Source organism: Anomalospiza imberbis, chromosome 18, assembly GCF_031753505.1.
Source record: "Anomalospiza imberbis isolate Cuckoo-Finch-1a 21T00152 chromosome 18, ASM3175350v1, whole genome shotgun sequence".
In the NCBI taxonomy this organism is placed as follows: domain Eukaryota; kingdom Metazoa; phylum Chordata; class Aves; order Passeriformes; family Viduidae; genus Anomalospiza; species Anomalospiza imberbis.
This window is the reverse complement of record NC_089698.1, coordinates 6,452,937-6,467,161: the sequence shown is the minus strand read 5'-3', so window position 1 is coordinate 6,467,161 and position 14,225 is coordinate 6,452,937. Positions and strand designations below refer to the sequence as shown.

At 47.2% G+C, this 14,225-nt stretch overlaps 1 protein-coding gene across 22 annotated transcripts in view; it reads right to left on the bottom strand.

Annotated features, from left to right (window-relative positions):
• Positions 1-9,379, bottom strand: part of FBRSL1 (fibrosin like 1) — a 505,508-nt gene extending 496,129 nt beyond the window's left edge. For 11 of the 22 annotated variants that reach the window (XM_068208755.1, XM_068208751.1, XM_068208752.1 and 8 more), the window contains exon 1: positions 8,295-9,374. In XM_068208755.1, the coding sequence (XP_068064856.1) occupies positions 8,295-8,588 (294 nt within the window). In that variant the 5' untranslated portion in view covers positions 8,589-9,374. Of the gene's footprint in view, positions 1-8,294 lie in introns of all 22 variants that reach the window. The other 11 variants (XM_068208768.1, XM_068208750.1, XM_068208761.1 and 8 more) reach the window with 4 other exon arrangements.
• Between the last annotated feature and the right edge of the window lie 4,846 nt (positions 9,380-14,225).

The following is a 14,225-nucleotide window of genomic DNA, read 5'->3' as shown; positions in this document are numbered from 1 at the left end:
ATTCACAGATAAGATGAAGAACCAAGTGACACCCAAAATGCTCTCACAGACAGATTTTGGGGGGGATCAGCCCTTTTCCTTCTCCATTACAGATGCAAGGAAATGGGCAGAACTGAACTGGAATGGACTTCAATTGGAATGAAGCACTTTTTCAATTAAGCAGCCCATCATTTTTCCCAGGCCCCACATCCAACCATTTTAATGGCTTTCACATTTTTTCTTTAATTTTACAATCTGAAAGAAATGCCAAGGTTCCATCAAGGACTAAGAATGCCATAATTCCGTTTCTCCCAATGGCTGCAAGTTATTAACAAGATGTCAAAACATCATAATTATTTTATATCAAGTATGACTGATTCAATAAACATCTCTTAGCTGCACACCATCCTGAGTCTCCCTCCTCCTGAGTGCAGGTATGTGCTCAGGCTAAATGGAGTTAAGAGGCTGCACATCCTCTTCCACAGAAGTGCAAGAGACATTTAAGAGCCACCAAAACATCAACAGCAACAATCCATTTTATTACCTGATGCACTTGATGTCACTGTAAGCTTTGAGACATCACTTTCCTTGAAACTCTTTGGGGGTTTTTGCTCTTCTCTACAAATAAGAGCTCCCAGGAAAGAAGCTGCAGCTTCAGTCAGCAAGAGGAGGGGTTAAAGGAATGAGCTTGGTGGCCTTCAGCAGCCACCCAACAGCCAGCAGCTTTGAATCACCATTTGTTTCCCAACTTGGGCTGCTCCTAATTTCAGCATCTCATCACTAAGTACAGGTTAGGTCAGGGACACCCCAGCACCAGAGTGAATCAATCTATATTTAAAATTGGGGGGGGAGGGGGAAAGCAAACACCAATCACTATCTTATTTTTATGAAGCTAGAAAGAACATCTATTGAAGGGCAAGGTAACACAATGGTATCAAACCACAAACACTATAAGCTTCGCACTCAGACTACAGGCACAACTGCATCATACATATGTGTTTTCTGAATTCCTCTCTATGACAACCTGTGCAGGAGACAGAGCAAGGCAAGCTGTGGGCAGAGGAGAGGAGCCCAAGTACAGCTCCTTACCCTGCTGACCATGCACGGCAGCCCTCAAAATAGAACATTTAACTTCAAATTGCCACGTTTGTGTGGCACTATAGATAGCCAGCACAAGATTAAAAAAAGCTTTGCTCTGAGCACAAAGGGAGAGACAGGAATGGTGCCATAAGCCCATGTTTTGCAGCCAGTGGCGCAGGGAAATAATTTTGATCCCTTCAATCCCCTTATCCATGCCAACCACTGACCTTGCAGATGCAACTTTTGTTCAAGTTCAGTCCCTTTTTGGCTCGAAGCAAGACAGAGCTACAAAGGAAACACTCTACACTCATCCTGGATCATCCAAGCGCTGTGCACTCAGCTGCCCCCGTGCTCCTGTGAGCCAGGTAATTCTGCACTTCCCATCCAGTCACTCAGTACAAAATAATTAAGCTGCAAAGGGTGACACTCACCTCTCTGCCTGTCACTGGGGCTCGGCACTGCCTGGCCTGGCTGGTGCAGGTGGGAGCCCCACAGCTGGTGCAGTTTGTACCTGCCCAGCTTTCACAACTCTTGCACCAGAGGAACTGGACCGACAACTACACACAGGTCGGTTTTGCCTGGGCGGCTCGGGAGCTGGTTAACCCTTGCCTCCATGTTAAATGTTTCTGGATTTAGAACATAAAGACTGATTCTCCTTTCAGCATCAGAGCAGTATTCTTAATAGCTCATTAGCTTTGAGAAAGAGAATTTCTCAAGGAGGTGGACCAGGGCTGGTAACACTGTGCTCCAATTCTTTCCTCTCTGAAGAGCATGGCTGGAACAGTCACAGCCACAGTTGTGCTGAACACAGTAGAGCCAGGAGATATTTAAACAGCAAGAGCCACTTCACCTACATAAAACTCTTTTATACATTTACCATGATAAACTGGAGGCATTAAAGTGCAGTGAATTGGAAATTGTTCTCACTTAGAGCTGGATGTTCACCTACAACCGATACCAAGATGCACACCCTACGCACTGTATTTCAAATCTTTATTTAAAAAAAAAAAAAACCCAAACTGCATCAAGCAGGAAACAGCATTTCAGTTCTGCTGATACTGTTCTCTTTCAAGTACTTGCAGCAGCACCATAAACTACACAATATTCCCTCATCCTGCACCACCAGGACAAAGCCCAGATGCTGAAGCAGTAAGCACATTTTGACAACGCTGCACGCGAGTTTGCGATCTGTGTGCATCCAAAGCCTGACACAGGGGAGCAGCCTGCTGTGGCTGTGCCTGGAGAATTCCACACCTCACCCAAAAAAAGCAGGGAAGCAAAAGGGGAAAAAAACAAACCACCCCAAATCCTTTCTATCAGTGTCTCCAGCCACAGTACTGCATCTCTGCACCCAAATGAATTTTTTCACAAGTGCAGTCGCATGACCATCAGCCCTTCTGCAGAGCAAGCAGGGATCTACCAAAGAAACAACATGAAACACCAGGCTGATCTCATCCTACCCAGCTCCCTTCTTCATTGCTATTTTCCCAGAAAGTAGCATTGTGACAGTCAGTCTCATTCTGTGAAATAACTGAGATAAATGACAAAAAGTGCATCCTCTTAGCACACTGAGAGGACAGTAAAGTTTTCAGTTCTTACTTGGCATGAAGTCAAATGCACTACTGCAAGTAAACATTTATTATCTGAATGAAGTGGAACACTAGTTCTATTATGTCCCTTTTATTACAAAAAAAAATATTACCTGTGCAATACAGAGTACTTTATTTTTTTATAATAGTATAGATTCTAATTAATTTTAAAACTGAATATATCTTCTGAATTTCTCTGTGATGGTTGGTCTACTTGACATTTGAGCAAGCTTCACCTCATGTTTTGCCTCAGGTTTCAGAGTGGTCAAGAAAGCCTAAGCAGTTATACTATGGGAAACTACTTCAGAAAAATTGGTAGGATATTAAAAGGTCTTCCAAAACACCCAGATAGACAGAATCAAGTGCAATTTGAGTTAAAAATGAAACCTCAGGTAGTGATGAGGGTGACCCCTGAGCTTGGTTGGGATTTCCAAGCATTTTCCTCTCTTCAACACCCCTGCAGCCACTTTATGTGCACTAAAGATGCCCTGACCTTGGCTGTAGGGATGGCCCCAGGCTGGGGCTGTACTTGCCATGCACCCCATCACTCCTTTAATCCTGGCAAGTTTCACTGAGGAGGCAGAATTCCCCACCCAGCAGAAGGGCTGGATCCCTCCTCACCCCAGCCCACCACTCAGCCACGTTTGCAGGGAACATTGCTCCCCTCCCTTCCTGGCACAGCTTTCCAGAGCTCTCCTCCCCTGCTTTAATCACCTCTGATTCCTCAACAACAAAGATACCTTAAGTACCTGCTTCAGACAAGATACAAAAAAAAAAAAAAGAAAAAAAATCAAAAAAGAAAATCAAAAGCTAGGAGAACAAATCAATGGAGACTAGCAAGCCTTCAGGAAAACCAAAAGGCATTTAGAGCCTTTAGAGCATCATCCAAAAAATCATTAGCTTTCCTGGGGTCAAAAGCACTTTTAAAGTAGAATAACTGGCCATCAGAAAGGCTAGCTTGATACACCATCACCTGACAATTAAGTAGAAGGAAAAAATACTTAAATATCTAGAAACTTGTTTTAAAACATAAACTAGCTATGGAAAAATCTAAGCTGCAAAGCAGACCTGAAGAGAGATGGTGACAAATCAGAAGTTACATCGCTAGGTCAGAGGAGCTAGCACAAAACCTTTGGAACAGGAAGCTGCAGTTAAATACATTGGTTTTCTTATCAATGAGAGATCAAAGCAACAGTAACAGGACAGTGTACAGCACACATGTGAAAACAGTCTTATCAAGATGACAGCTGGAGAACTTATGGATTTTGTCCAGAAGTCTACTAGGAGGAATAGGCTCTCTAAACTCTGCTGCACCGAGGCACGGACAGCAGAGCAGGGATGCGAGGCAGCACTGCCAGACCTCTGGATACAAACAGAGAGTGGGTAAAGCACTAATCTCCTTGGGGCACAGCTGGGCCCCAGCTCAGCTTGTAAGGGCAGCATCTCCACTTCAACACCACGTGCACCGAGTCAAGGTCTGCCCCTCTCAGCTCGGGGATCTGCTTCTACACAGCACTCCACACACGTCTGAGCACGGATTCTCCACAAGAGTCTATAAACAGGTTAAACGTTCCTCAAAAAAAAATGTACACACACACACCCCCCCCCAAAAAAAGTTAAAATTTCCATTCAGAGCGCCAAAGCTTTGCTGGAATCTGGAAAAATGATAAACAACAGCCAAAAAGAAAACACAACCCCTTGTCTTTTCAACTACTTTGGGAGAACAATTGCTCTCAAAGATCGCATTCATTAACATTCTGATGAAGTTCCCTTTTAGCGCTGTTTTTCATACTTGAAAGGAACAGCTATGATCAGAGAGAGCCCTCAACTACCGACTCACTCATTTAGATTCTCTCGCTCTGATTCACCAATCACCTTCAAGAATAATTAGCAGCTTCATCTGAACGTAATGAATATACACACATGCTCACATCCAAACCGTTCATTTCGGAAGGCGGGCAGAAATCCCCCTTTCCCCAGCCCGCCAGCCTTCCTGGCCCCTGGCACAGCAGCCATCCCCGGGCAGCACCTGATGGTTTTTCCAGCAGCTGACCGTCTCACTGACCACCTCAAGCCAAGAGGTCAGAGCAAACTACATTTCCAGGTTAAGTCCAAAGTCGTGGTGAGTGGCTGGGTACTAAAAACCCCAATCAAACAGCACTACACACACACACCAGCCCTAAACTGCGTGAAACCTGAGCTGGATTTATACAGGAAGATCCAGGGGAAGGAAGATAAAAGAGAAGTTTTAGCTTCTTATACACAGAAACAGGGTGCTGCTTGTGTGTCTGTGTTCTTTTTTACTTAATTTAAAATATATATATATAATCAACTCAGTCTTTATTTGGAAGATGGTAGGATAGGAGATACATAAGTCACAAGTTTCGCTGAAACAAGACACATGGTTTTCAGATGACAACTGCCAAAGGAAACATTGCCACAGGAGTTAAAATCCAAAATGCTTAACATTCACACCAGAGAGCTAAAGGATCCCTCGGTATTAACCTTAACTGCTCATACTCCCAGGTCAACACAAAGGACGAATACGTATATTTGTTCTATAAAGCACCCTGTATTTACAGGAACACCAACAGTGAGAATTTCCTTCAGCGGGGAAGGGGAATTCACAATATGGTGAGATACAAAGAAAAACAAACCAAAAACCACCTTACCTCTCCCAAATGATTCTACCATTAAGTTCTACCTAAACACTGAAAAATTTCATTTCCAAGGGGAAACCCAAAGTTTAGTTAGTATATTAAACATAATGAGAGATCACTGTAACATCAAGAGACAAACCAACCTAGAATACCACAATGAACTATGACATAGGCAACAAAAGCTCCTTTAAGGATTAAAAAATTAAATAAAAAACTTTCTTAGTTCAGTACTGTCCCTAAGCCATATACTCACTTCTACACTTTCTTCCCCCTCATGGGCATAGAAGGTTTCAGTTCTTATTTATTTTTAAAAAAGCATTACAGCAGATTTTAAATCCTCTTTAAAAAAACAATGTACACCAAAATACAGAGTTCCTCCAAAGCAGAAGAAAACTACCTGTTGCAGTCAAGTTCACCAGAGAACACAGTTCCACACCACACGACATGACCTTGCTGTTTTAGCAATTTCCATGGGTATATACTGATTTAAAGTGCTTTTGCCTTAACCATCCCCTTCCCTTGCTGCTGCATCACATCTGCCAAACTTCACCCATGGTCCAAGGCAGTGCTGCAGGGGAAAATCCACACAATGTGTTTTCTTCTTTCTAGTTTTACAGGGATTCAGGAAATGCACGCCATCATTATGTCCAAGAACACAACTTAGAACATAACACACCTGGTTGGTGTGAAACACGTGAATTCTGCTCACACTTTTCCCTCTGAGGCGCCAATCACCATGGTTGCAGAGGTGCACACATGTTGTTTTCTAACATGTTGGCAAATACACTATAAATCAGTTAATTTCAGGTGGTGTTACCTTACATGTTGGTAAATATAGTAGAAATCAGTTAATTTCAGGAAAGTGTTCCAGTACATGTTGGTAAATATAGCAGAAATAGGTTAATTTCAGGTGGTATTCTCTGACATGTTGGTAAACATAGTAGATATCAGTTAATTTCAGGAAGCTGTTCTCTACATACTCGTAAATAGAGTAGAAATGGGTTAATTTCAGGTGGCATTGAAGTTTTTTGCAAGAATTTTAAAGTGGATCATTTTGTAAAGACTTTTTTTTTTATTTTTAATGAAAAACCAGAAGTGCTTCCACAAACAGAAGTACCTTGGGGTGGCAGATATTTAAGGTCACTTTTTACCCTTGTGTACCTTATTATCAAGGTTTGGCTGATTCAATAACAAGGCTCTCCCCATCTGAAAAGCCCAGAGTTTTCCCTGTCAGCCTGGAGGGACTGCACTATCATTTGAATTCTATTTCCTGATAATGTGCTCATCATGGTAGAAAATTTCTGCAGGAAGATGAATTTTACTTTCTTCCCTGACAGCTCAGTAGAGACTCAGGGGTTTAACTGGACCTATCTGCTGATGCATATTTGACTAAGAGCATGCCCAAGAAAAAAAAATAAGGTTATACAGACAGGTCTAGTGCTTGGTTTAGAGGCACACGAAAGCAGATTGCTCACTCATTATCAGTTCTGCATACACAAAGTAGCTGGCTTTCCTGTTAGGACAACACCCCACAAATGCCAGCCCAAAAAGCCAAAAAAACAGCCATCACCAAGCTAACACAAACCTTCTTCCCTCTCCAGCACCTGCACACCCAGAGCTGCTCAGGGACCGCTGGGCTAAACGTCCCTGCTGAGCAGAACCCCCGGCACCCCACCAAAGGTCCTGAGACCAAGGCCACCACTGACCCCTCCACGGGCACACTGGGACCATCTCTGGGACTCTGAGAAGTTGGTCCTACAGGTAAAAAACTCCAGACAACCACGATGTCACCAGAGGCCTGCGTGGCTGGAGGGGTGTGCTGGGGAGCAGCAAAGCCCATGAACAAAATGGGACCTCACAGTCTGAGCCAAAGACGTCCAAGATCCCAGGGCAAATCAGAGCATTCATTAGCCCACGCAGAGCTCTTCACTGCTGTAACACAGGCTAAGAGATACACAAGTGGCAGGAAATCCAAAGTAAGGAGAGCACCCAAAACTTTGCCCACATTTCCACCATGGTGTGTCAAAGAAAGTGGGCAAAAGCACCAGAACTGCTCATACTTACTGGGAATTCAAGTTACTACACCCAACGAGCAACTTGTGAGGTGCTTCCTATCGACAACTCACTTCTTCCAATTGCACACAAACAAAACAAAAATCAAAAGCCAAAGTCATAGTTTGTCAATGCCCCTCTGAAAATATTAAATTTCCTGCTCTGCTTAACTTAGCTCAGACAAGGCAGGCAGTATTTGCTCAGCAAATATTGTTTGTAATAAGTTAGACAAGCAATATTTTTTGCCAGCCTATTAACACCAGAAAAATATGTACAGTCAACAAGAGATGAAGAATTTGTTCAATTACTTCAAAAATGGGAATTACAACCGAGGGATTATTATCCATTTAAACATCTCTTTTCCACAAAATGTCAAACACTAGCCATTTGCTAACAATCTCCGGAGACAGATAAAGTAACATTTTGGCAATGCAAACACAAACTCCCGAGCTGGAGGAGGGGGGAGTGGGAGGAAGGAGGGCGGGAGGGGGGAAGCTCCACCATTCACAACAATGCCGGACCATCCCAACACGCCAGGAATATTTTGCAGCCAATTAAAACCCCAAACAAACATCTGACTTGTCCGAAGTGATGGCGAACACCGGCCGGAGCCGGGCAGAGGAGGGGACCGGGGGAGGGAAGGAGCAAGGGGTGGGGGGGGGGCAGCAAGTTGCCAGCGGAGCCGCGATCACCGGGGCTGGCCCGGCACCCTCCTGACCGCAGCCCCGGGATCCCCCCGGGCTGACACCAGGATTAATGCACCTTAATTGCTATTTGCAAAATTCAGCAGCCTGAAAGCGCCGCGCTTCCTTTCTCAAATCCTTTTTTTTTTTTTTTTTTTCCCCCCCGTTCCTTTTCCCTTCCAACCACCTCCCCGCCGCCCCAGCCCCCGCCCCGCGGGAGGGCAGAGCCCCCCGGCCCCCGGCGCTCTTACCTCCAGCGCTTCCAGGGTGTTGAAGCTGGCGATGGCGAAGCCATCGATCAGGTCCTCTTCCTGGGAGCTGGACTCGCGGCGGCGGCGGCGCGGGGGCCGGGCGGCGCGGGCGGCGGGCGGCGGGCCCCGCGGGGCGGTGCAGTTCTGGCCGCCGTTCTCCTTGCCGGGGCTCGGCTCCTTCTCGGAGCCCGAGGACGGGCTCTGGTTCCGCGGGTCGCGGGCCGCCGCCTCCCGCCGCCGCACGCGGTCCCGCTGCGACCTCGACCTCCGGCTCTGCCGGATTTTCCCATCCATCGCCGAAGAAGATGCAAATTAAAAAAAATTTAAAAATAATAATAATAATTAAAAAAAAATTAAAAAATGAAAATGAGAAGGCCAGGAGCGAGGGGGGGTGGGTGGGAGTGGGGGGGGCGTGGGGGGGAGAGAAAAGTCGCCCCCCTCCAACTCACCGCTTCCCCTCTCAAAACCCCGGAGCTCTTAAAAAATAATAATAATAATTAAAAAAAATCAACAACAACAAAAAATCCTGCTGTTCAGAGCCTCGGATCCAGAGCGATGATAATCCACAGAGCAAGGCTGGGTGGCGGTGGCGGTGGGGCGAGCGGCACACACACACACAAAAAATATTAAATCCACGGAATGACCTTGACAAATTTCCACCCCCCGCCTCCCCCCACCCCCCAAAAAAAGCAACGACGGGAAGAGGAGGGGAGGAAAAAAAAAAAAAAAAAAAAAAAAGAGAAGGGGGGGAAGATTTATCTGGATCAGGACGAGGACACCTCGGATTCACTCGGCGCGGAGGAGAGAGGCAGATCCAGGAGGCTCGACCCAGCTCGGGATAATCCAGGCGCGGCGCCCCCTCCCCGGGGGCAGCGCCGCTCCGGGGCCCCGCTCCGGCCGCCGCGCACCGCCGGGGGGGCCGCCGCCGCCGCCGCGCTCGCCGCCCAACTTTCTTGCCGCGGAACGAGCGAGACAATCCCTGGGCAGCCCCCGCCGCCGCCCGCCGCCGCCGCCGCCGCCCGCCGCCGCCGCCGCCGACCCCTCCTCGCCGGGCGCCTCCGGCGGCTCGCAGCCCCCCGCCGGCGCGGCGCGGCGCCCCCGCCGCCGCCGCCCGCTGCCGGATGGCGCTCGCCCGCCCGCCCCAGCCCGGCCGCCCGCGGCGCGGCGCAGCCCCGGCCCCCAGAAGCCGCTCAGTCGGCGCTGCCCGGATGCCGCCCCATTCTCCCCGAGCTGGGACGCGGCGCTAGCACCGCCCGGCCGGCCGCGCATGAGCAGGGCTGCCAGCTGCGCGTCATTCCCCGGCGCAGGCCCGGCCGTGCCCCCGGCCCCCCCCCTTCCTCCTCCTCCTTCCCGCCCCGCCGCCGCCTCGCCTCCCCTCCGCGCGGGCCGGGGGCGCGGCGCCCGCCCGAGCCCCCGGGAAAAGTTTCCCCCGGCCCGGCTCCCGGCCCGCGGCCCCGCGGCCGCCCTGCCCCGGGACGCGGAGGGGGCAGCGCCGGCAGCGCCGCGGGCCGGGACAGGGCATGGAGGGGAGCCGGGGACAGGGGACGAGCTGCGGCGAGCGGTGGGACCGGGGCTGAGCCGCGGCGTGGGCTGGGGGGTCAAACGATGAGCCCAGGGGCGAGGAGTGAGCTGGGGGTCGGAGGGTGAGCCAGGGACGAGCTGCGGGATGAGGTGAGGATTAAACGCTGAACCGAGGGTCAGGCTGAAGGATCGCTTGGGGGTTCAGGACAACTTGGGGAACACAGGAAGAGCTGAGAGACATGGAGAGAGCGGAGGGATGAGCTAGGGAACAATCTGTGTGTCAAGGGACGAGTTAGGAGATGAGCTGGTGGTGAGGGTGCAGGACATGGGAGCTGGACATCAGAGCTGCAGGTGGGACTTGGAGCAGTGTAAGGGAACCGAGGGTTAAGACTCATGGAAATGGAAGCAGGAGACCCTGTTCATTAGCCCCTGCTCCCCATCCATTCATCTTGTTGAGGTTTTACTCGGGCTCTGCAGTGTGGGAGGGGGCTGTTTCCTTTCTTGATTCCCTGCAGTTTCAGGCCCTCTCCTCTGTCCAGCATCACCTGGCCAAAGGCTTGGTCCTCAGGCATTACCCTGGGACAGGGGACTGGCTTGGTGGCCAAGTGCGCCAAGCCAGTGCAGTGCCCGGTGCCAAGGACAGCACTGAGGAAGGTGTGCCTGGATCAGGGCTCCTGCACAGGGCTGTCCTACATATCACGATGGTAGCAGGACTTAATCCTCCTCTTATCATCTTTTATTGCACAAAGTCAGATATTGCAGCACGTTACCATCACTTCTGGGTACTCTCTTCCTTGTGTGGGGCTGGCTTTGCTCCATTGGACTGACTCACCTTAATTCCTTACTTCTTCAGCTGCTTTCACCTTCCCTGGGGGGTAGCCTTTAGTTCTGGATGTGAGAGACATTAGAAAGATGCTGTGAAATAAAGCCTAAAGAAGTCCATTGAGATTCATGTATAAGGGGAAAAATCCATGAAGGAGATTCAGAGTTAGTGGAAGCCATGGAAGTAAGGGACACCAAAAAAATCTGCTATCTGCTCCCACTGTGTTCCAGTTCAGTCATCACCAGGGATGGTGGTTTCCTTAGGCTGGTGTCCCCAGAGGTGGCAGGCTGGCAGCTGAGTTTCTAAAACACTCATCAAAAGTTTCAGTGTGGGCACTTCAATGCCCATTTCCCACCATTTTCTTATGTTCTTGATCTAATTGTAACACTGGAGCAGTCAAAAATGAACCCCCTTCCACCTGGCCCAAACAGGCTCTTTGAGAAGGCTTTCCGGTGTCTGACAACAGCGTTGCCCTACCTTACTTAGACAAGCACTAAAATAAATATCATCCTCCTAAAATGTAGCATAGAAACGTCATTTAAATTTAAGCCATTTAAAACCAAAGGTAGAAATCCCATGTGTAGTGCAAAGCCTCTTAATGCAAATAGTCAGTCATGCATTGCATGCCTCAATCACACTCATATCAGTGTCATTTGTGTCCTAATAAAATCCTATAATCTTTTGCGTGCCAATTAATGAAAGAAGATAGCTAAATCTAGCTGCTTCCTCGGGTAATTACAGGCTAGTGGGGAGCCAGACAGTTATCTGCCCTGGGTTTTGCTGGACTGTGGATTTCCAAAGGGTATTTCCTCTCCTGTTTCATTAAGTGACTGTACAGTATTTTTTTGAATATGTGGTATTTGAAAGGCACAACCAAGATCCCGGAGATGGTTGTTAATTAAAGGTCCCAGTTTAGATATACCTAGTTTAATAATGGATTGGGTTTAACAACTGCATTTGCTTTACCAGTATTTTAAGGGACACTTTATAGAAAAAAGCATTTACACTGAGTTCACGAAGTTATTTTTACATTGGTGAGCATGTCCTTTTATTTACAAGGTAATTCCTATGTTGCTTATAAGTACATCATAAGGGTAAGTCATTAAAAAGATAAACTGGGGCATTTTTAACCATTTCTCTTGCTAGGACTCATCTGACTCCTGTTGTGCTATAGACCCTCCATCATTAATATGCATTTCTAGTTCTCTTTTTTTCATTCACTTCCAAATTTGCTGACCAACAAGGACAGTGGAAATTGCCTGTAAAGTTCCTTTCTTTATTTCCTGTCAGCAGGGTCATCAAGATTCTCATCCCGTGTTTACGTACAGGAGTTTAATGTCACTGGGAACGTAAACCAAAGGTGCCTTCTGGGGAAAGTTGTGAATACCATTATTTTTTCAATTAACTTCACAAATTCAGCAGCACTATGATTGTCCATAGTTATTCTCATTTTTGTATATATATTTTTTCTTGTTGAAAGATGCAGCAGAAGGGTCATCCAAAGGAATTAACAAAATCAAGCAGTCCACAAGGAAAAGATGCCTCTGCTTGAAACAGCGTCTCTGAATCAATCATGCCTTTCCCTCCACCAAGGCAATTTCGTGTTTTCAATAGAAGGCAGACCTACAGTGGTTTTGTTTCCCCCCAGCATCAAATGGCATTCCATACAATGATATTCATCATGTTATAACTCTAGGTGAATGATAATGGATCAGAGGGAATGAAAACAGATGGATGTTAAAACAGACAATTCCCTGCCACAAACCTGGGAGCCCTCCACTGCTGCCTAGTCCATTCATTCAGTGGATAATTGTATTAGACATTCCAACAATAGAGAGGCCTTCTTCATTAATCCTGAATTTACTGAAAAGAAGCTTTGCAGACTATAGCTCTTTTGGTGCTTAGACAACATCAGGCAAAATTTACCACAGGCTTAAATGTCTAAAACTCAACTGGATAGAAACTAGCACAGAAAATTCCAAAAGCAAGAGAGATGGGTGAGTGAGGCCAGGGGACAGGACAACCCAGGAGCAGCACTGCAGGTAGGCAGGGGACATGAGTGCCTTTGCAGCAGAGCTGCAGCTCAGGTGATGCTGAGGAAATTTATTGAAAAGCTTTCCTCTGGCTGGAGTGCAGGCGCAGCTGAACTTACCGATACTGGACCTGGGTTTGAGCAGATTGTCCCTTTGCAGCCTCCAGCTCGCCACATGAGCCAGTGAATGCCAATCCCTGCCATGTGATGGGGCACAACCGTTCTGTAACCCTGGTCTGCATCAGGTGACTGGGGCTAAGCAATACAGATCAAGTCTCTTACCAGCTGTCCTGTGAGTCAGACCTTGATTACAATATTGACATTAACATTTTAATCACACGCATGCTGCTGCGGATTTTAATGACAAACTTGCTGTGCCTTTGCCTTTTGAGGATCAGAAACTAGGCCCTTGTTCATAGATGGAGTGAGCGTGGTATCAGAGCAGCAGCAACCACAGCAGTAAACATGGCATTGCTCTTGCCACGAGCCTGCCCCTGGACATTAACCTTGCTGGCACTGAGCACCTCACTGGAACAGGGACTTTGTTCTCCATTACTCTGTTCCTGTGTCTGGGGCAGTACTGGAAGTTATGAAAAAGGAGAAAGGCGGTGCTTTTGTATCCTCTGTAGCCGGAGGCAATGTGAAAATCTACCCAATCCCTGTGCAACTATCATTTTCGATTCACAGGTACTTTAATCAGGGCAGAATAATCCACAGACATTTCCTTCTTCCAGTGGAGGTGGGTTGCTAGTATACTTTTTCTGCCCAGTGCCATCAGAGTGAGGTGAAGAAAATTCAATGCAAGTGCGAATCATGCCCCAAATCTGTGTTGTTCCTCTCACCCCAAACACGCTCCACAATCTGTTGCAAATGCTGCAAGCTGAGTCTGAGAGGCTTTGCTTTGTTAAAGACTGTCATGTCCAAGGTGGAAGGACAACCAAAAGGTCACAATAAATAAACTGAATACAAAATTGCTTAAGGCAATAAAAGGAGACCACAGACTTTCATTACAGCTCTGACATGCGCCAGGAGACTCTTCAGGATGTTAAATAAGATGGGGTTTGTGTCGATGGGCTTAGTTGTTTTCTGTTGTTTCTTTCCCTGCTACACCAACACTTTGCCAAAGCAATCGGGCCTAAACTGCTTGGTGTCCTTTTCACAAACATGGGCTGCCTTTATCACTTGCTTCATCATGGTCATTTGCACTGAAAATACGTAATCACTGTCAGAGTACAAAGAATCATTACGAATAATTAGTTACTTCCAATATGGCAAGTCAGTCTCATAAATCTTGAATATTTGGCTTTGGTTTTGGAAAGAGATTCCTTAATGGCTACACTTGTGAGACTCTGTTAATTGATATAAAATTGTATTCAAAATTAAATTTGTTTCAACATCTAAATCACCCCAATAAATCAGCTTCAGCCTATCTGCTCTAAGGGTTCAAGTACAATTTTTTTTTTTTTTTTTTTTGCCTTTGGGAGAAACTGTGACCATGCAATCAATGCTTAGAGAGCTGGATCTGACCCTCCCCTCGTTGACTAATTGCTTCCAT